Source organism: Perna viridis, chromosome 7 (assembly GCF_037379345.1).
Source record: "Perna viridis isolate PV_CMFRI_1.1 ecotype Kerala chromosome 7, ASM3737934v1, whole genome shotgun sequence".
Classification (NCBI taxonomy): Eukaryota; Metazoa; Mollusca; class Bivalvia; order Mytilida; family Mytilidae; genus Perna; species Perna viridis.
The window spans coordinates 736608-758035 of NC_142451.1; the positions used below are offsets into that span (position 1 = coordinate 736608).

At 31.9% G+C, this 21428-nt stretch overlaps 1 protein-coding gene across 8 annotated transcripts in view; it reads left to right on the forward strand.

The window, feature by feature from the left end:
• Nucleotides 1-21428, forward strand: part of LOC148610870 (double-stranded RNA-specific editase 1-like) — a 41829-nt gene that overhangs the window by 1232 nt on the left and 19169 nt on the right. For 2 of the 8 annotated variants that reach the window (XM_088590707.1, XM_088590708.1), the window contains exon 2: nucleotides 9235-9600. In XM_088590707.1, coding sequence (XP_088446833.1) covers nucleotides 9246-9600 — 355 coding nt within the window. In that variant the 5' untranslated portion in view covers nucleotides 9235-9245. Of the gene's footprint in view, nucleotides 1-1000; nucleotides 1108-6971; nucleotides 7029-9234; nucleotides 9601-12037; nucleotides 12066-13645; nucleotides 13944-15917; nucleotides 15977-20776; nucleotides 20998-21428 lie in introns of those variants that run through there. The other 6 variants (XM_088590706.1, XM_088590705.1, XM_088590709.1 and 3 more) reach the window with 6 other exon arrangements.

Genomic DNA, 21428 nt, shown 5'->3' on the forward strand with positions numbered 1-21428 from the left:
TCAATGTTGTTTTTTTTTTTTTTTTCATGTTGACTTTCTGATTACATCTTTAGTTTGTATTTGATTGTTTAAGGTATTTGCATTACATCTTAATGAGGAAATAAAGACACAAATGAATAACAAAGGAAAAGAGCCTGTTTATACTACATAAACTGAAACAAAAACAAAATGTGCTCACAAAAAAAAAAGAAAAATCTAGTAGTCTTCAAGAAGTACACTTAAAACTGTTATCATATCCTTCACAACTTCTCAATAAAGATGTCATTGATTTTTACCCATATTGGTCCCGTTAAAGCCGAAATACCTCAATCATGGACTCAGCGAAATTCTGAGGTTGTATATAACTTTATTCAGCGACTATATAATACTTACTATTAGGAATATAAAGTCCATGTCTTATTGGGTTAAATATGCAATTGAGTTCCAAAATTAGTGTAAAAGTTACATGATCAAATTATTTCTTTTTTTAAAAAACTTGATGCTGAATTAATTGGATGTTTATATGAACAAAATAAATGAATGAAATGTATTGTGATGCAGGGGCATTTCAGAATCCCTGCATCCAAATACATTCAATTCATTTAGTTTACGTATATAATCATCCAATTTTTAATTCAATGCCAGACTGTAACAACTGAAAGAACAAAACCTCTTTGCGAAGTATATACAAAAAATCAAATATTTGAATGACCAGGCATGAAAAATAACCACTTCGGGAAGTATATACAAAAAATCAAATAATTGAACGACCAGGCATAAAAAATAGGAATATTGACAGCTATCTTTGCATTTGTCATATGTATTGATTAAAATAAAATCCTTATTCATGTAAAGAAGCATGAAATGTATATTTATAACCAGTCTATGTCACAGGCTGTTAGAACGGCGAATTTTTTGTCTATACTATCTCGTCAGATAGTAATGATAAAGTACTCAAGTCAGTCAAGTAAAAAGGTCCGTTTCACAATTGGTGTAACTAAATACCCAAAAAATCTTCCACACCTTTTATAATGGGTTTCTCTCCCCTATAGTATAATACCCCTGTTAGAATATTTTGTTGTGCAGTCGTGAAATACACAGTAATTTCTTCATCTGAAGGCGACAAAAGTCAGTGTCATGGAATAATTTTGTTTTATATATAGATCTACAGTAGATATCATTAACTTTAGCGATTTACTTAATTTTCATTCTCTTATTTATGCAGATAAACAACTTATAGCGAGCACCGCGAAGCGTTGTGCGCTCTACGTTATTAGTATTACATGTACTATCTAAATTTCCCTTAAGGTTCCCAAATACTGTATACTAACGAAAAAAAGTCATGCCCCGGATGTAACTAAAAGCGACTATCCTTGTGGAGAAAATTCATTGGTTCCTTCTACCGCACTCTCCAAAGAAGAGATTGTGGAAAACCATAAATATGTGCTATCCTCTTTTAGTCTGTTTACCAAGGATGATGATTGTGATTTACCGTCTGTACTGGATTCCTGAACTCCACAAGAATCCATACAAACACTGTTTCAATGCTGGATCTGCAAAATGTACCACCAAACCTCTTTCTAAACTTAACTTTTATACTCACAACTGTCAAAGAGGTCTCCAGTCCTACCACAACACTTGTAACTCCCATAGTGGTAATATGGGGTAGGCATTGCCTATATCAGCAAGCACCGTGAACTTTACCATATATGTACTGTCTGTGCGAGACTCGTAAAAATAATAATGGACATTACAAAGGGGGGAGCAACCCGGATGAAAATTTTTGCTTCGCAAGTGCAGTATTTTTATTTATATTTAAACAGCAAGCAAAATCAATATTTCTATTTGAAAATATGTCTTGTTAATTAATGGGGGATTTTTTATTTCAATAAATGAATAACTTGAACAATTTTTCCCCCAAAATTCCAATCCCATACCCTCTTTTCCCCTTGCTCTCAAAATGGTCAATAACTTTATAGTACCTTGCAATACTTTACATTTTCTGTCCCTCAAAAGTGTCCCTAGCAACATCAATTTCAGTTTTGGCCTGTCAGATCAATGTGTACAGATACCGCAAATATTACAGTTCTCCACGGATGGTGGGAATATTTTACACATATCGTGACGTAAAAAAAATTCAGACGATAGTTGCAAATTCCAAACAAGAAAATGATTGCCTTTCCTATCATAGAAAAGCTATGCTTTGATTTTGATAAAATAATAGGAGTTATATTTTTTTCCAGAGGTGGGTTAGGTTCTTGACAACAGCAACAGTGGAACAGCGGAGATACACGTACGTATACATCCACGTGGTTTTTCCCGAAGTTTTTGTAAACATAACATTCACTTCTTTAAAAGAGTAAGACAAATTAGAAAAGACTTGAAAACTATCAGAAAAGATGAATCTATTTTTACTGAAACGTAATCTTAATCTATATTTTTTATTTGTTTGACTGAAGGAAATGATGAATTTTCTCCGTGAGGACAGTCACTTTTTGTTACTTCCGGGACATGACTTTTTTTCGTTAGTATATTGGGGAACCTTAAGGGAAATTTAGAATGTACACGTAATAATGGTAGAGCTCACACTGCTTAGCGGTGCTCGCTATTAATTCAGTGTGGATCCTGAAAAATTCGAAAGATCTTTTGGAGACAATCAGTTCAAGACTATTATCTGAATATAATAGCATTAAAACCTCTGATTTTTCAACACTGTATACTTCTATTCCCCATATTCAGTTAAAGTCCCAACTTAAAAACATTATACATCATTGTTTTTCCAAAAAAGATGGTACACCTAGATACAAATATATAGTTCTTGGTAGAGATTCCTCATATTTTGTAAGAAATAATTCCAAATCATCTTCCAAATATACAGAGGAAAATGTTTACAAAATGCTAGAATTTTTAATCGTCCACATATTTGTCCAGTTTGTTGGACATGTTTTTCAACAAACGGTCGGCATTCCAATGGGAACAAATTGTTCTCCTTTACTTGCTGACCAATTCCTTCATTCATATGAGGCTGACTTTTTAGCTGATCTGATCAGAAAGAAAGAATATTGTTTGGCTAGATCCTTTAATCTCAGTTTCTGCTATATAGATGACATATTATCTTTAAACAATCCTAATTTCGGGGATTTGATACATTGCATCTACCCCAAAGAACTTAAAGGATACTACAGACACTGTGAAGTCAGCCACATATCTTGACCTACACTTAGAAATCGTTGGTAAAGGAAAACTATTGACCAAACTTTACGACAAAGGTGATGACTTTTCATTAAGAATTGTCAACTTTCCTTTCATCTGTGGCAACATCCCTTCAGCACCTGCGTATGGAGTGTTCATATCACAACTCATACATTATGCCAGAGCTTGCAGAAACTACACAGACTTTTTGTATCATGCTAGAACTCTTAACAAGTAGGCTTCTGGAACAGGGTTATATTGCTACAAGATTGAAGTCATCACTACAGAAGTTTTATGGTCGTCATCATGAACTCGTGGATCGTTATGGTGTATCAATCTGCACCATGAAAACTAATTTATTCAACAGGTCATAGTTTTCCTTTCCTTGTTACCCTGGACTTGACTTTTTTTGAGCAGCTCGGCAGGTGTTTCTAGAAAAGCAGAGAACGCTTATCCTACCAGTGCACCTGGTCCATGCTCCCAGTTTTTAGTGGTGTCCGAGTAGCTCATTTGCTTTTGTTACTTTGTATGTATGATTTTAGTTACTTTATTATTTATATTCTTTGTTGTGTATAATGTCTGTTTTCCATGTCTGGTCTTTTTCCCTGGATTACATTCTTTTGATTACCGCTATAACCTTGGTTCCCTTGATTACTCTTCCTTAAACCAAACATAAAAATACATGGGTTAAGATTACGTTTCAGTAAAAATAAATTCATCTTTTTTGATAATTTTTGAGTCTTTCTCTATTTCTTTTTACTTTTTAAAAGAAGTGAATATGATGTTTTTTTTATTAAAGTTCGGGAAACATGTGGATGTACGTATGTCTCCACTGTTCCACTGTCGCTGTTGTTAAAAACCTAACCCACCTTGGAAAAAATATAACTCCGATTATATAATCAAAATTGAAGCATAGTTCTTCTAAGATATGAAAGGCAATCATTTTCTTGTTTGAAATTTGCAGCTGTCATCTGAATTTTGTTTACATCACATGATATGTGTAAAATATTCCCACCATCCGTGGAGAACTATAATATTTCCGTTATCTGTACACATTGATCTGACTGGCCAAAATGGAAATGGTTGTTGCTAGGGACGCCTTTAAGGGATAGAAAATGTGAAGTATTGCGAAGTGCTATAAAGTTATCGACCATTTTGAGAGTGAGGGGAAAGAGGGTATTGGTTTGGAATTTGGGAAAACAAATTTCAAGTTATTCATTTATTGAAAAAAAACTCCCCCATTAATTAACAAGACAGATTTTCAAATAGAAATATTGATTTCGCTTGCTGTTTAAATATAAATAAAAATATTTTCATTCGGGTAGACCACCCTTCTTTGTAATGCCCTTTATTTTTACGACTCTCGCACAGACAGTACATGTATGGTAAAGCTCACAGTGCTCGCCAATTTAGGCAGTGAGGACCCCATATTAGTGTCAACACTAGAAAACAGGAAGAATTTCAATATTGATTATTTTATTGTTTAATTAGTCCAAATGATTATGCCGCCTTTGGAGGCTCCCTTATTGAGGTATAAACGTCAGTTAAAAATTCTTCAGCGATCATCATGATTATCTGGACTATCAGTTTATTTTATAAGCTTCCCTATGCAGAAAACAATACATTATATATAGTTTTTCTGCATGTCTGATTCCCTGGTCTCACTGCCTGACAAATTACACTATCATATGAATGATCATTTGTTGTTTGACATGGTAAAATTGTACATGATTGAACAAAACCCTCGTATATATATTGTGTTTCTTAACTTGTCTTTAAGCATGCATCTGTGCATTTAATCATAAATAAGTTTTGTCATTTTCCCTGTGGGCCCATGATTGGAAAAATAAAATACTTCGAACTTGTACACAGGAGCTTGAAATCTGATCAAAATCCTGTTTCCAGCATTTATTGATGAGATTTCAGGCTCCTGAAATCTGATCAATATCCTATGTCCAGCTCCTGTGATCTATTTATTATTGTACTGTTGGAAAGGTTGTCCACCAATTATTTTGAAAGCCCTTGGAATGATTCTATGGTCCAGCTGTCAAAGGTTCAATGAATTCACAGTAGTAGAATTCGAGAAAGTTGTTTTCATCAATGTTGTCCACAAGTGTGAATACATGGATATCTATAGTTTTAAGTTTGTTTGTTTGTTGGGGTTTAACGTCCGAGCAGCAATATTTCAGCTATATTCAGACGATATAAGGCCCAATAGTCTAATGGGTTAGAAGACATTATATTGATCACGAAAGTTAAGGTATAAGCTTTCTAAAGAAGTAAAGCTATGCAGAATTGTTTATTAACAAAAAATGTAACAGCAATTAAAACTATATAATGACATTAACTTGTTTTGATAGTGGTAAATGTAGAGTTTGTAACAATAGGGAGTTTGATTACAAAATTTCTCACATAGAGAGAAGTAGATTTTCATACTTTTAATATTTCAAGGCTTGCTGAGATATTAAAGATACAAAAAATTATTTCTTGAGTATGTTTAGATGTAAGAAATTTTATAGTCAACGAGCTTAAGTTGTAAATTGTTTCTCTTAATTTTTCAAAACAAAAACTATACAATTAGCTGCTTGACATTTGGCATCAGTGTCATTGTGGACTGGTTTAGCTATCATCTGTTTATGACAAAGCCAGTTGTTACAGGAGAACAACATAAGAAACGTCACAACATTGCTTTGGACCAATGAGATTTTGTAGACAATGTGTCACAATAACACAACATTCAATCACCCCTTTGTATTTCAACCAATCAATGTCTGAGAACTCGAAAATCTTTAGAGTGAAGAAATATTTTTCCCTTGTTGGTCAAGAGGTGTGAAAATCTATTAAAATTATGAGAAACCCATTGTTTGCTTTATGTTCAATTCAAACTTGGACTGGATGGAAGTAAAGGAGCTTACGTTAATCTGTTAACATAAATTTAGACTTATTTTAAGTTTGATTTAGTTCAGATTAAAGCAATTTGTTAATTAAGACTTGTGAATTGATTCAGAGCTGTATAACTTTTGGGGCCTGAAGAATGTCATGAATTTTGCAGGAATACATGTATAATGTAATCGTAACCATTGTCAAACTTTTCACACCGTTCTTTTTAATCTAAAGTACAACCATTGCCAAACCCTGAAAATAACAAAAGCCATTCTGCTTATCATGTAGTTAGAGGCAAAATATAAATGTTGTGACTTTCCAAAATACAACTTTAATTTCTGTCATCTTAATTTTTCAAAATATGTACATGTATTGTCTGTGAAAAGTAAAAATGAATAACTGTTGAAAGTAGAAATTTTAAGAAAAATGGGGTTTTTAATACCTGACAATTATTTTTAATTCATTTGAACTTTTGATATTAGAATATTCCAATATTTTGACTTAAATATGTTCTTTCATCCATTTGCCAAGCCAGGTCTACCACTTAATACATGTAATACATGTGCCATAAAATTTTTATTTTCACTTTATTTTATTAATTGCTTTTTAGATTACTAATATTTTATCATTTCAATCAAATGGTTTGCTTTATATTTATTTATTGTATTTGTTTTTATACAAATGAGAGATTAGATTTGATTAAGTTAGATGTAGCAGCATTTCCTTGGATTTTATGTGAATTGTCCAATTGTTTACGCTTCAATAATCTGTTACAATTACAATGTACACATCTGATTTAAAGGCAGGAACAGAACAGATTACAAATCTGTTAGTAGCATTTTTTAAATGATGTTTGTTTTTATGAATGAAGGAGAAATTTGTTGTCAAACTGTCATGAACTATTATGTAACTTTCAGAGACCTTTCTCGCTGTCATTGAAGGTTATTAAAGAATTCTGACTAAGTAGGATGTCGGTGAGTCACTATGGCAACAGCCTGCCACAAGTGATGGTCATAAGTTATATTGCCATGGTGTTGATAATGAAACAGCAGCATCAAAATCCCTGCCTGAAAGGACAAGATGAAGAATACTTTATAAAACATTCAAAGAGTGTTAAGGCTTTGTCTTGTAGTTTTATAGAGTTATTTTCTTATATTACTTTACTTTTAAAAATTCTGGGAGTTCTAAATTTTTTCCAAGTAAAAACCAGAAGAATTATTTAGAAAAAAGATGTCAGTCTGTAATTAGATAATAATAATGAGTACAGGAAAAGAAAACATAAAAGTTTCTGTAGGAGTTTGTCTTTACTGTGAAGAATTATTCCAAAAATCCCTTTAAGGAGTGTTATACTACAAATTTCACCTTTCAGGAAAGTATGGACTGGAGCACTTTTTGAGAAATTTTATTAGAGACTTGCCTTTGGAAAAAGCTCTTTAAGACCATGTAGATATGCTGATAAACTCTTTGACTTATATGAACAATTTAATGGTTCTTCATAATATTATTATGAAGTGTTCTTCCTTTTGGTCAGATGGAGTGTTTTTGATGCTGGTGAAGTTCGTTCCATTTACAATATAAAGACATAACTTAGACCATTTCTATTGCCATCTATCAAAATATTGTACATTTGAATGGGTATGTAATGGGTTCAAGTTGTGCTCCAAATAATCTTTAAACATCATATCATATGCTTGCCACAATTATCACTTTATTGATAACTTATATTTTGCTATAGTCACACATTTATTCTTTTTCTAGAATTTACATGAAACTTAAAATCTTACCTATTAATTTTTGTAGATATTCTAATACAGTGTTCTAATGATTCCCATTTCCTGTCACCGTGGCAGGTACATTTTTACCCAGTGAAAGTGGAATTTACAGTTTTTTGCATTCATTTGTATTATGGGAAAGGGATTTTTATGCTAAAATGATTCAGGGAAAGGAATAATTTTCAAAAAATTCTAGAATTTTAATATACATGTGTATGTAAAATAGGCAGAACTTCATTCAAAGTGAAAGTGTAAGGATTCATAATTTTCCATCAGCCAATGCAAGTGAAAAAAATTTGCCCTTGTTGGCAAAATATGGTGATAATTTTACCCCCTGCAAACAAAGTTTGGGGATAGTACAAACAATTTGTCAAATTAATTTGTTTTCTCTATGAAAATTATTATTATAACTTTGAAACTGTATCTTTTTTTCTAAAGAAGACACAAATTTGAATTATCTACTCCCATTCCACAAACTTTGAAAGATTACCGGTAATGATTGATCTTTTTTTCCCCTATTTATACTCATCGCAACCAAAGTAATTTTGAGATGTGGGGGTATAGAGGAATCAACCCTGTTTGGCTGTTTGACCTTCTGTCCACTTCTCTTGTAAGAAAGTTTATAATTTTATAATTTCATTAGATGGTCATACATATGCTTTCAATGAGAGATATTTAATCCAAAGGGTTAAGATGGAAGATAAATATTGTTGGCTGCTTGCAAGGAGGGATTGTCCATTCTAATAGTTTTACAAGTTTAAAACACAAGAGCAGTAGGGGGGTGTCATTTTTGTAAATTTGCTCACCATATTACTACTTTATGTTGGTTTAGTCTTGTTCACTGTACATTTGTCTGTAAGGTCCTTGATAACAACTTTGTTCCTGATTCCTAAAGAAGAATTTAAGAAAAAAAAACTGGAAAGCATATGGTATAATATTTGTGATTATGACTGTTTAACTTGATCCATTCTGTACTTGAAATGAAGTATTTTGATAAACTTATTATTGCTGATAGAATTAAGTATATTTTTTTATTATATGATGAAAATTGGTTGATTATTTAAAGTTTATGGAATTTTTACCTTAACACTTTTAGTTGAGGTTTGTTTGAATGAATTAGTGTTGATGATACTTCACTGAATATTACTTGTTAGTACATGTAGTTATACATGAAACTTTTAATAATGTCCTAATCAGTACAATTATTGTTGATTTGTGACCTAATTTACTTAAAATGATTGCTAATTTGACAAAATTTTCCTCATAAACAAAGGTCTGTCTTGATACACAAATATGAGCAAAAGTGAAATTCTGAACTAAATCCACTTTTGCTCATATTTGTCTAAGATGTTCAGGAGAGGATTTGATTCAATTACTTCATACTATTTCTTTGTAATGCTTTCTTCAGGTCCAGCAGTTATGGAGAATGACAAACAGGGAGCTGCGAGGGAGGTCAAGGTTACTAATGATCAGCTATCAGAAATCCCTTCTGATACCAGACAAGAAGCAGAGATGGAGATCACACCAGAAACTGAAGAGAAACAGAAACCAAAACAGACAGACAAACATCCTGTTATGTATCTCAATGAGCTAATCCAAGGTCTCAAATATGACCTTATATCTGAGGTCACCAAGGACAAGGTTAAAGAGTTTACCATTGGTGTCAATGTTAAAGGCATAGTGTTTGAAGGGACAGGAAATAATAAGAAATCAGCAAAGATGGCTGCTGCCCAGTTAGCCCTGTTAGAGATCTTCAATACAGAATACTGTACGGGTAAGTGTCACCAAAGATGGCTGCTGCTCAGTCAGCCATGTTAGAGATTTTCAATACAGAATACAGTACGGGTAAGTTTCTTGTAATGGTGATTGCATGTGTGTCTTGTTGGTTTAGGAATTTGTACACTTGTATAGTTTATTGGAAAATCACATGCAGACGCAGAAATAAACTTCTCTGCAGGGAGCAATATCCAAAACAACCTGAATAAAACTTATTAATTCTGGTATTGCTATGGTAACAAATATGATAGACTAAAGTTAAACATTTTTTTTTCATTCTCAGTTGGACAGAAATCAGACTAATGTATATTACTGTTATGAGGTCTGTTACCATATCAGAGTTTCATGTTAACCAAGGCCATTACTTTACAGAGTCATCACAATTTGTTGTGTATAACATTCTGTACTTTATCTCAGAAACCTTTAGACAAAGCAGTCATGTAATTGGTGTATACCTTACAGTGATGACCTATACAAATGAATCTTCTGCATCTGATTAAGATGGCATCCAGAGGCAGTTTTTGTTTTAAATTGACCAGTTTTCAAAGTTCAAATCCTCTGAAACTTTTTAATATACTTTTTATTTTATTTTTCAAACACATTTTACATTGAATTGATGGGGAAACAATCAAGACTTTAAAAGTTCTTGAGCCAAAATGACAAGAAATGATTAGGGTGAGTAAAACAAAAAGGGTAGGTAGGGTGACAGGAAATAGACATATTATTTGTTCTGGCCTTATTACTATCAAACATACATTCACTGTCCATCTAATGTACCTGTTTAGACTGGCATTTTAAAAATGCTTTGAAATCAGTTTTGAACTGCTTTATTGTTTACAAAGTCAACATTAAGTTTGTCAAAAAAGTTAATTCATTTTGTATTAATCCACTAATAACTGAAGACAGATATAGAATTACAGTTTATAAGTAGATTAATAAATGTTGTGCTGTAAATATTGATGCAAAGAAATTTGAAAACTCTAGATTCCAATAACTATCTATATGTGGCCTTAGGTTTGTTAATATGAGATATTTGGCGTCTGTTCTTGTAAATACCAGGTTTTTGCATCTTAATCTCCCTTTAACAGAGGCACATTGCTTATTATATGTCAAAATGATGAATTATTGTACCAAACCCTCAACAGTAACTTTTAATAACACCTTTAATTTGTAGGAAAATGTTTATGAGCTGTTAATTGATATGATTGATGTAGACAAAAAAAACCAAACCAATTCTTCCATCATCAAATTTACATGTTAAATTATTTTGTATTTATCTTGACCTGTAGAACTCTCAGATGAAATGGTTATTATTATTGGCAAAAGTATTTAATTTGTTGTATTTATAGCAACTAGCTTTTGCCACTTAGCAGTCATACCATATTATAAAATATCAGATCTTTGAAGTTCTTCTTTAAGATACATGGAATTAACTTGATTTATTCTTTGGCTCTGACTGAACTATTATCAGTTAGTCAGCTATCATAAGGGATAATAGCAAAATTACTGAACTGAAGGAATAGTGGAAATAATGGAAAGTCTGTATAGCAAATGGCAATATAAGGGTAAAAACAAGAAAATTACAACAGTTTTACTGTCATTTTGTCTCCGTTTCACTCTGTAACAGCTGTTTGTGCTGATGACTTTAGTGAGTGACTGTTTGATGGATAACAGATCATGTTTGTCTACTCTTTTGTGTCAAACACTAACTCAAGATCTAATAAAGAAATCTAACAAGATCTTAAATAGGGCCAAAAACTACCCTTACTCATTTAGATATAACATTAGCAGCAGGGACTTTAGTTTTTGAACTGGATAAAACAATTTCCTGAAATAAAATGAATTACCTCCCTTTGTCCAAACTTGACCTTGTCAATTTTTTTCATATTTAGGTCTTTTTTTTTGTAGCTGGTTGGGAATCATGCAAAATAGAAAATTAATTCACTTTAAAAATTGTTTATTTTGCATAAAGTATGTTATTTTTCCAAATATATTGTGTTCAGATTTAGAATTTTCTTGATAAATTCTTTGAAATTTTTACATGGGAAAATAACAATCCACATTTTTAAAACTTTTAAAATAAACTTAAACAACTTACAACATCAACATTTTACTGAGACAGAAAACTACTAAACACTGGTCTGTGAAGAGGTAGCTCACTGCACTTAAGCTGCCCTGAGCTAGTTATTGATAAAAGTCATGAAGCCTAGGTATGTCTGTTACAATTGCATTCTGTTTATTGGCGTTCTTGGACATGTAAAAAGGCTATTATAGCATTAATTTAAAGGTGGGACAAACATTCTGGTTTTTTTTTGTTTTTTGTTTTAAGCTAAAAAAAAAATTACTTTGCATTTATTTTGTTTTTGTTTGTTAGGGTTTAACATCCAAGCAGCAATATTTCAGCTATATTCAGACAATGAACATGAAATGGATGATAAAATGAACATGAAATGAAAAAAAAAGGTAGGTCACAAGGATAATAGGGTCGACAAATTTTTATTGCCACTGGAAAAAAGGGGGATGGGTAACGTCGGGCAATTTAGCCTCCTGTGGCGGAGCGCAAAGGTTCCTACTCCTATCGAATACCACAGCAGGGTTCTTTAACGTGCGAGGAACGTGGCATCTTTCCCAACACGGTGCACCATAATGGTTTGCGGTCAGGTTTTCCATATTATAGCCTGACAACCCCAGCATGTAACATGCCAGGGGTACCCCATTCCACCACCTGGGGCACACATCCCAGTTGCTCTGTGGGCAGAGCGCCTAGCCCCCGGCTAGGTTTCTGAGCACCATTTAGTCGCCTTATACGACAAGCTCAGCGCTGCTGCAGGCCTATTCTTTTAACACCCGGACCTGCACGGGGCTCTTTGCATTTATTGTCACAGTGAAAATAATATTAAATATATATTAGTCTTAAGTATGAAACATCAGAAAATAATGTAAATTGACCAAACAGTAAAAAACGAACAGTTTTATTTACATTAATTCATTTTACATTTTACTCAAGCTATTGTTGCATACTATAGTAAGAACCACTACTACTACACCTAGTCAAGGGCCTGACATTAGAAAACAAATAACATGTCCCTATTCATTTACTGTAATACCAAATAATCAGAATAAATACTACAAACTATACACACATTTATATGAATGTTTTATTTGATTAAAGAACAAATAGTTGTAGGTCTATATGATTAAAGACTATATAAGTAGCTGTCGTTGTAAGAATCATGCAAAATCTGAAAAATATGATACACCCCAAAAAAGGCTACATATTTTTATTTTTGTAATTAAGTTGTTTTATTGGTCAATACTATGAAATGTGTAATTATTCATTAAAATCTGCCTGCTCTTAGGAGATAATCAACATTGAAAATCCAATAGATTCTATTGTATTTGAGTGTCATTTATAGAGTTATCTCCCTTAATTTTCAAATCTACAGTGCATTCTATATAATTTTTATCACCTAAGAACACAGGTTATATGAACATGAGTTTCTGTATACTATGGCAATTCAGACAAAATATCAAAAATAATAATATGTAGGCTTTTTACCCATGAATCACATTTTGCATGATTCTTAGCTGGAGTGCTGCTTAACACTTGGTTGTGTCTTTTGTTGGTTTTGTTGATCAATTAATCTTCTTATTGTACTCACTCTGTTTAGTTTTAAATATCACTCTCTAAATGTCATGTACAATTCTATTCAAAACTTTTAACTATCATAACCTGACACTTCATTTTTGTTTTACAAGTTAAAAAAAGATTTGACTAAAACAAGTACCAGTAGTATTTTAAATTGAATTTAGTTGGAACATTTTTTAAAGTGACTGTAAGTTAAGCATGCAGAACTTATTTAAATGTGAAAATATCATTAACTCAATAAACCCAATGAAGGAATTAGTCAATGAATTAATTTATAAAGCAGTCTGGCAGATTGCAATCCCTCCTTTCTTTATGAATCTTATTTTGCCTGATCTTTATGTAGATGTATACTAAAACAACAGACTTGGTTCACCTCGTAACATGTTTTTATATGATATTGTTATATCATGGAATTACACTTGGTAATGTAGTATGGAACAGTAAAACATGTATCCTATCCAGAAACAATCAAGGGTTTAATCAATATCACCTGTGCGTTTTGACAATACTGACTGTCAATATCTGTGTCTAAACATCTGATTGGATTTTAACTTCAGGATGCTGTAAAATTGAATACATAATAGTTTTTAACTTAGTGGTGTGGATACAAATCATTTAACTGTATAATAAGTTATTGAATAGATTTTTTAGCCAAGGATCGGAAAATTTCTCAATGAAACACTGTTGAACAGGTATGTGTTGTTAAACTTCAAAATTAAAAGGAAAAGTTTTTGTCCCCTCTCACTCATTATTTATTTAATTTTTTTGCACTATTAATTGGGATTTTGAAAAAGAAAATCTTAAATGTCATTTATAAAAGAATACATGTAACTAAACAATTTTTGGTATAAATTAGTTCTAGAGTTTTATTTAAATTCTTAGGAAATAAAGCTGAGCAAAAAAAGTTACAAGTCTGTAATAATGTTGGTCTCAATTAAAATAAACAATTAGCACAAAACCATTAACTATGGACTATACTTTATATTTGATTTATTATGCTCAACTTGAACTACAGTTTAATGTTTTCTGCTCAAATCACAACATAACTTCCATCACATTGGTATATTTGGAGGTTCCCTCTTCTCCTTGAGGATGAAATGATGGGTTATTGTACTTAACCTGCGGGTGATCGGTTTTCTCCTTTACTTATGGTACATCTTGATGGGTTTACTCATTAAACTAAGAATATATTGATGGGTTATAGTTATGGGATTATTCTCCTTAACATTTGATTCTATTTCTTACTTCAATCTGAACATATTTGTAATCTTGGCATTATATGTGTTTTCTTATTTATAGGAATTCTAACTGTTATATATTACATAATAAATAATGATAAAATGTGAAAATAACAATATAGATCTCAGTAACTGGCATACTGTCTTGTCAAAAGAAATGTTCCTTAGTTCTGCAAACACCTTTTGGCACAGATGAGTACCTTCCACTTGTAATAGCATGTAATATTACAAGGTAAAATTTAAAACTATGGCATAGCTCAGTACAAGGTTTGATTAAACACAGATGAAAGTTAAAACTATGGCACAGTTTGGTACAAACTTTGTAACAGTTCAAGTTGAAAGTTAAGACTGGCATAGTTCAGGACAAACTTTACATCATTTCTAGATGAAAGTTCACCTCTCTGTAAATACTGTACAGCCTGTTTTTATGGCATTGACATAAAAATACCCACCAACACAATGTGGAGTATCCCTGTTCTAAGACAACAATTGTTTTACCTTGTTTTATGCATTCAGTCATTCAGGTTCAATTTTCTTTCATTTAGAAGAGAAGGATTTAGACTACACTTATCCATTGTGATATGAATGTTCTTTGTTTCTTATTTGAACACATTTCTTTCAATTTATATACTATATTATTTTAGTATTTCTCTTTAACATGTCTAACTTAATAATTTATTCTGTTGATGTAAAATTCTTTTTTTTTTTTTTAAGTACTCTTGATTTTCTTTTAAACAGATTTATTTCTGAATTTATTCTTTGCTAAAAATGATTCTTTAATAGAATGAAGTTAATGCCCTTGACTGTAAAGGATTGCAAGCCTTTTGTATGTACTATTTCGTCATGCTCAATATGTTGCATTGTACACATTTGTGGTCAAACAAAAACTTCCCAATTAAAAGGACAAGAATTGGAGCATTGTTCTCCCAGATCAAACATTTAAAGAGGCATATAGTAAATAAAATCAATGTGTGTAACACATGTCACTCCATGTCATGTATGATGAACATAGTATGGATGACAAAAGACACAGATGTTACTGAAATAATTAACACTACATTTTAACTGAAGAAAATTACACTTCAATGTAGTAAAAATTCCCTGTAGAACTTGATCATCTATATACATGTATATACTAGTTAAAGTGTACGAAGGGACTTCATATTCATAGGGTGTACCTAAATTATACTATATTCCACAGCCCTGTGATCTTTATGTTTCTGTGTTTATTTTTATTCAGAGTTGCTTTCAAATTATGTGCTTCATCATTGAGAATGACTGCTCCTTTACATGTAATTTGACATGATTTTCCTTCCAGTCATAGAGTTCGTCAATACAATCAGATCAAAATCCTTTAAGAATATTCTAATACATTCTAGAACATGAAAAATTACTTAAGACCTTTGATTGTTTCTCTTTTTTTCTTAGCCTGAGAGAAGATTGTGTTTGTGAGATGGTTAAAAGGCTGAAAGTTAAAGCTATATATTGTAATTATATCCATGGAACTTTGGCTAACTTGTGAAATTGCTTGGTACAAAAATATATAGGAAAACGTTAAATTATCTCAGCTAGGTATTGTATTCTTGTCAGATATTTTACAAACTGTCATAGATACTGGGATCACAGTGTTATCAAAAACAATATCAAGATTGGAACCCAGACAATTTTGTATTGGTAAAACTGCTAAGTGTGGTATCTGCTTCAGTTTGATGAAGGATGAAAGCAAATACCTAACCAAGATATTCTTAGCCTAACTGTCAAAGGATATACAATTGATTTAGAATCGTATAGAATGTTTTGTTTATAGTTCAATGTACTATGCCACTAAAGAGAATTGCTTCCATTCAGGGCCATGGAGTAATGATATATCTTCAGATAGTATATTGGTATATAAAATGTTTTGTTAAATCAAAGACTTAGAGTAATTGTAATCTTTTTGAAATTTAGAGGTTTTTGTATACAATTTGATACCTTACAATTTCATATATGGTTGTTAGTCATCATCTTTGTCAGCCTAACATTTGTATATGGTTGTTAGTCATCATCATTGTCAGCCTAGTCATTGTCAATAACACATTTTGTTTTTGTACAAAATAATCTTAGTTTAAGTGGGTCCTAATTGGAAAATCTAATATGTTTAAAAACTTAATCACATTCCAAATTTAAAGCTTTATCAAGCTTGAATGGTGTGTCCATCCTTGGCCAGATGTAAACAAGCTTGAATGAAGTGTCCAAACTTGGCAAACTTTGAGTAAGCTTGAATGGTGTGTCTAAACTTTACTGGCTGTAAACCAGCTTGAAAGGTGTGTCCATACTTGGCAAGCTGTAAACAAGCTTGAATGGTGTGTCCATCCTTGGCAAGATGTAAACAAGCTTGAATGGCGTGTCCATCCTTTGCAAGCAGTAAACAAGCTGGAATGGTGTGTCCATACTTGGCAAGCTGTAAACAAGCTTGAATGATGTGTCCATTCTTGGCAAGCTGCACCTCAAAGAGGATTATATTTGTCTATTGTGCCCCATACTTACTTGTTTACTGAAACAACAAAAAAATGAACATTCTTAAGACTTTAGTTCAAGCCAATAGTCCAATACCAAAGTTTACAATTTATAAATGTAGTTTAGTTACTGTTACTTTATATCATCCAAATGTTATCTCTATGTTTGATTTAATTCCTGATATTCACTGAAACTGGTTTATTTTTAGTAGACTACATAGGTTGTAAGAATTTGAATGTTCTCTAATGATGAATGTATTATCATACAGTCTCTCTATAAGATGATGAATGAGGAAGATATACAATGACAGTATTATCTATTGTCAGGGAGTTTTTTTGAGGTTTTTTATGTTTTATCTGTATACAGTGTTATTACTTGCTGATTGCCTTCTTTCTTCTTTACAACTTTCTTGCCTGAGTTTCATATTGACAAAACAGTACAGACTAAAAATAGCTCTATAATGTAAACAGAAAAAAAGTAGGGTGACATGCTGAATACCAGCTGAGAATAAAAGTTGTATATTTTTGTATTTACAATACCTGGTATGGCAGGTACAGGTAGGGCCTTACTAATAATTGTCATTGGTAGGGCATGCTGTACCTAAAGTTTTTGTCACAAGTATTGTAAAATAGGGTTTTTCACAACTGCCCGAGAATCCCCTAGCAAGGCATGGTTCTGACCATACCAATCAAGATTTGGATGCTACACCACTGAATTGTGTGTTTTCGTTTTATCTTTTCCAGAAACAAAACCAATCTACTAATATTGTATCCTACCAAACATTTCGGGTTTATATCTTAATAACAGGACTTTCTAAAAGAAGTTCATCATCATGTTTTCTGTTCAGCTTAAAATATCAGATACTTGTGATTTTCGTCCAAGGTAACTAAGGTTGTCTGTCCTTCCATCAGTAACACCCTTGTAAATTCAAGTCACAGTTAAACTGTAAAGATCTTATCCAAATCTGGTATATACTAATAAAGTCTTTTTATGAAACTTAAACCTTAACCATTTGTCTTATTAGGTTGTAGGTCAAAGTTTATGATCACTGTGTTAAGCTTTTAAAGGTTATGCCTTTTATTACCTTTGTTTAATTTACATCAGGTTCTTCATTGTCAAACTGGGTTCTGTCTCTTGCAACCCATTGTTTGCCTTTGCCACTATCCTGAACCTATTACTTTTATGAGAAATGACATGCAGTTTTTATTATTGTGGGCTAGTATAGTTGTGTAAAGTGTAGATTCAGGTTAGTTTATGAAAACTTGCTAGGAAAGTTTTGTTAAAACAAATATTGGTAAAAAAAATGGTTCAATCAGCTGCTCATACAAGTATTATACTATTACAGCTCATTTTGTTTCATCTATCTTGATTTTTAACAAACTAATAAAACAAAACCAAAAAACAAACAAAAAACAAAACAAAACAAAAACTGGGGATAAAAATCTTTGATTTGTGTGTTTTTCAAGTTTCCTTCATGTCTAATCCTGGCTGATTTCTACCTTCAGATTAATACTCTGTATACTGAATACTTCAGTTGATGAGATTTCTCCTTTATCAATAAAGATCATTACTAAATTATCTGCTGGAAATTGAATTATGGTGTAATTGTTCTACAACAGATTTATGGCTGTTTATTATTATTTCTATCAAGTTTTTTATTCTTTCAATAATCAATAAATGGAATGTAGCAAAGAATATCAACTTAAATCAAGGGATCATAAAAAAGGGGGTCTAAAAGGGCAAAAAAACAATTGTAACTTCTCCCCTCTAACAAAAAGTATATCAACTTTAGTCAAGGACACGTAAACAAGGGGATCTAAAAGGACAAATAACCCAAAAAAATTGTAACTACTTCCCCCTAAAACAAAAGGGATTTTAACTATAAAGGAAAGGGTCTAGAAGTACTTGTCCCTCCTAAAACAAAAGGGATTTAGACTATAAAGGAAAGGGTCTAGAAGTACTTGTCTCTCCTAAAACAAAAGGTATTTCGACTATAAAAAATGGGTCTAGGGGTAAACAACAAGAGAAGATCACAACTACTTGTTTATGAATGGCATCACACTTGAAATAGTGACATTTGTATTTGGTTCAGTGACATTGATAAAACTTGGTTTAGCATTGAGACATCAGTGTAATGGTATTTTGCTTTATACAGGGACGTTAGTGTGATGAAGTTTGATTTATTACATTGACATAAGTTTAATGACAATCGAGTGTAGCATTAGTGTACTGAAATTTCATTAAGTACTGTGACATTAGTGTAATGACATGTGATATAGTTCTGTGACTTGTGTTATGGCATTTCATTAAGTTCTTTGACATTAGTGTAATGACATTTGATGTAGTTCTGTGACTTGTGTTATGGCATTTGATTTAGTTCTGTGACATTAGTGTAATGACATTTGATGTAGTTCTGTGACTTGTGTTATGGCATTTGATTTAGTTCTGTGACATTAGTGTAATGACATGTGATATAGTTCTGTGACTTGTGTTATGGCATTTGATTTAGTTCTTTGACATTAGTGTAATGACATTTGATGTAGTTCTGTGACTTGTGTTATGGCATTTGATTTAGTTCTTTGACATTAGTGTAATGACATTTAATACTGAGATATAAGTTGAATGGCATTTGATTTAATAGTGACATATAATGATGTTTGATTTGGTGCTGCCACATTTGTGTTATGAACTTTGATTTAGTACTGTGACATTGGTGTTATGGCATTTGATTGAATGAAGTGACATTAGTGTGATGGCATTATATTTAGTACTGTGAAACTGACATTAGTGTTGTGACATTTGATTTGGTGCAGTAAAATTGGTATCAGTACATTCTTGACTGGTAATGCATCATTTTTCAATGAACTCGTGTATACCATAGAAGTATGGATCATACATCTATTTCCTAATAGAAAAATCAAAATCACTTTTGAACTTCAGTTCATAGGTCAAATATTGGGTCATAGTTATACAGTAACTATGTATTCAGTATACAGAAAGCTTTTTAATAGCTATGTTTTGCTTCATCAACAACCTTAAAAGAACCTCCTTTCTATTAAATTTATGAAGTAGCTATTTTCCAGGTACTAGGCAGCCCACGAACAAAAACACATTAAGATTTAGATGTTGTATGTTTTCATTGGTTAGGAAAACAGTTGGAGGCGACATGTTGATAATAACTTCTAGAGAGAATGTTGATATAGAAATTCTTTAAGTGCTGTCAGATACAGTACACTTGGTTTGATCTGTTTTCTATTCCTTGTTTTAATTGGTATTCTGTCAACAAAATGAAGGCGAGAAAAAAGCTATAGACACTTTATGCATCAATTTGTTACTCACCAGTATAAACATACTGAATTTTTTCTTTCATCCATATATTTTTTTGACAGCAAGAAAGTAAAAATAAATGTATAAGGCAGTATAATTGTAACTTTGTAATTTAAACAGATTTGATCACATTAATGATTATATAGTACATTGTACATGTATCAGTGTCATAATTATCTGTTAATAACAGGCATTGGATATTGAGCCTTTAAAATCTATATGACTAATGCAGTGGAATTCATATCTCATTAAATGAAGGTGTTTTTATTGATAGTTGCAGGGTGCAATATTTACAACTGTAAAACTTCCATTAGATAAATGAGATTGTTCATGCCAGCACCTGTTTAGTTCTCTTTAGAACAGTTTATTTTCCTAATCTCCCTCAGTATTTATTTAAGTTAGCCCACTTTTGTTCTCTAATCTCGACTAATTCTTAATCTATCAAGTTCTGTCATGGCTAACTTAATCTAGATGTCTTCAGAGATTTCTCCATATTAGAATTTGTATTGATTGTGGCGTGTATTATTTTCTGGCCACTTGATGATGGGTGTGAATTAGACGCTCCATGCATGATAATTGATATACATATTGGGAAGTGCCTTTTTTATTGACTCTCTTACCATGACAAATTAGATAGTATTGTACATACATTGGTGATATAATAGAGATTTAGAACATTGCTAAGGTAAGGAGCTCTCAAATTATTTGTCAATTTCAAGTACTTTATATTTATATAGAAATTAAGACATTACAAAATATATTAAGTCTTTCATTCAATAATAAAAACAGTGTTCTAAGTAAAGGATATGTTTGAAATATTTTGAAAAGGTACAAATTAAGATAAAGAAGACAAATTTTATCAGTTTTGATATAAAGCCACAAAAATGTGGCTTGTAGGAAAATGTATTGGAAAGTGAATACTCTGAGTTTTAAACATTTAAGGTTTAGAAGTCCAGCACTTTTACCATACAGTCACTATAAAGTACCAATCTATATAAAATTCAGACTTTTTTGGTGGTAAAGTTTCCCTTAAACATTATGTAGAGGAGTTTTATAGTGGCTTGTACATTTATCAGTAGCAGATCCAGTGGAAGGGTTCTGAGTATTGGACCCCCC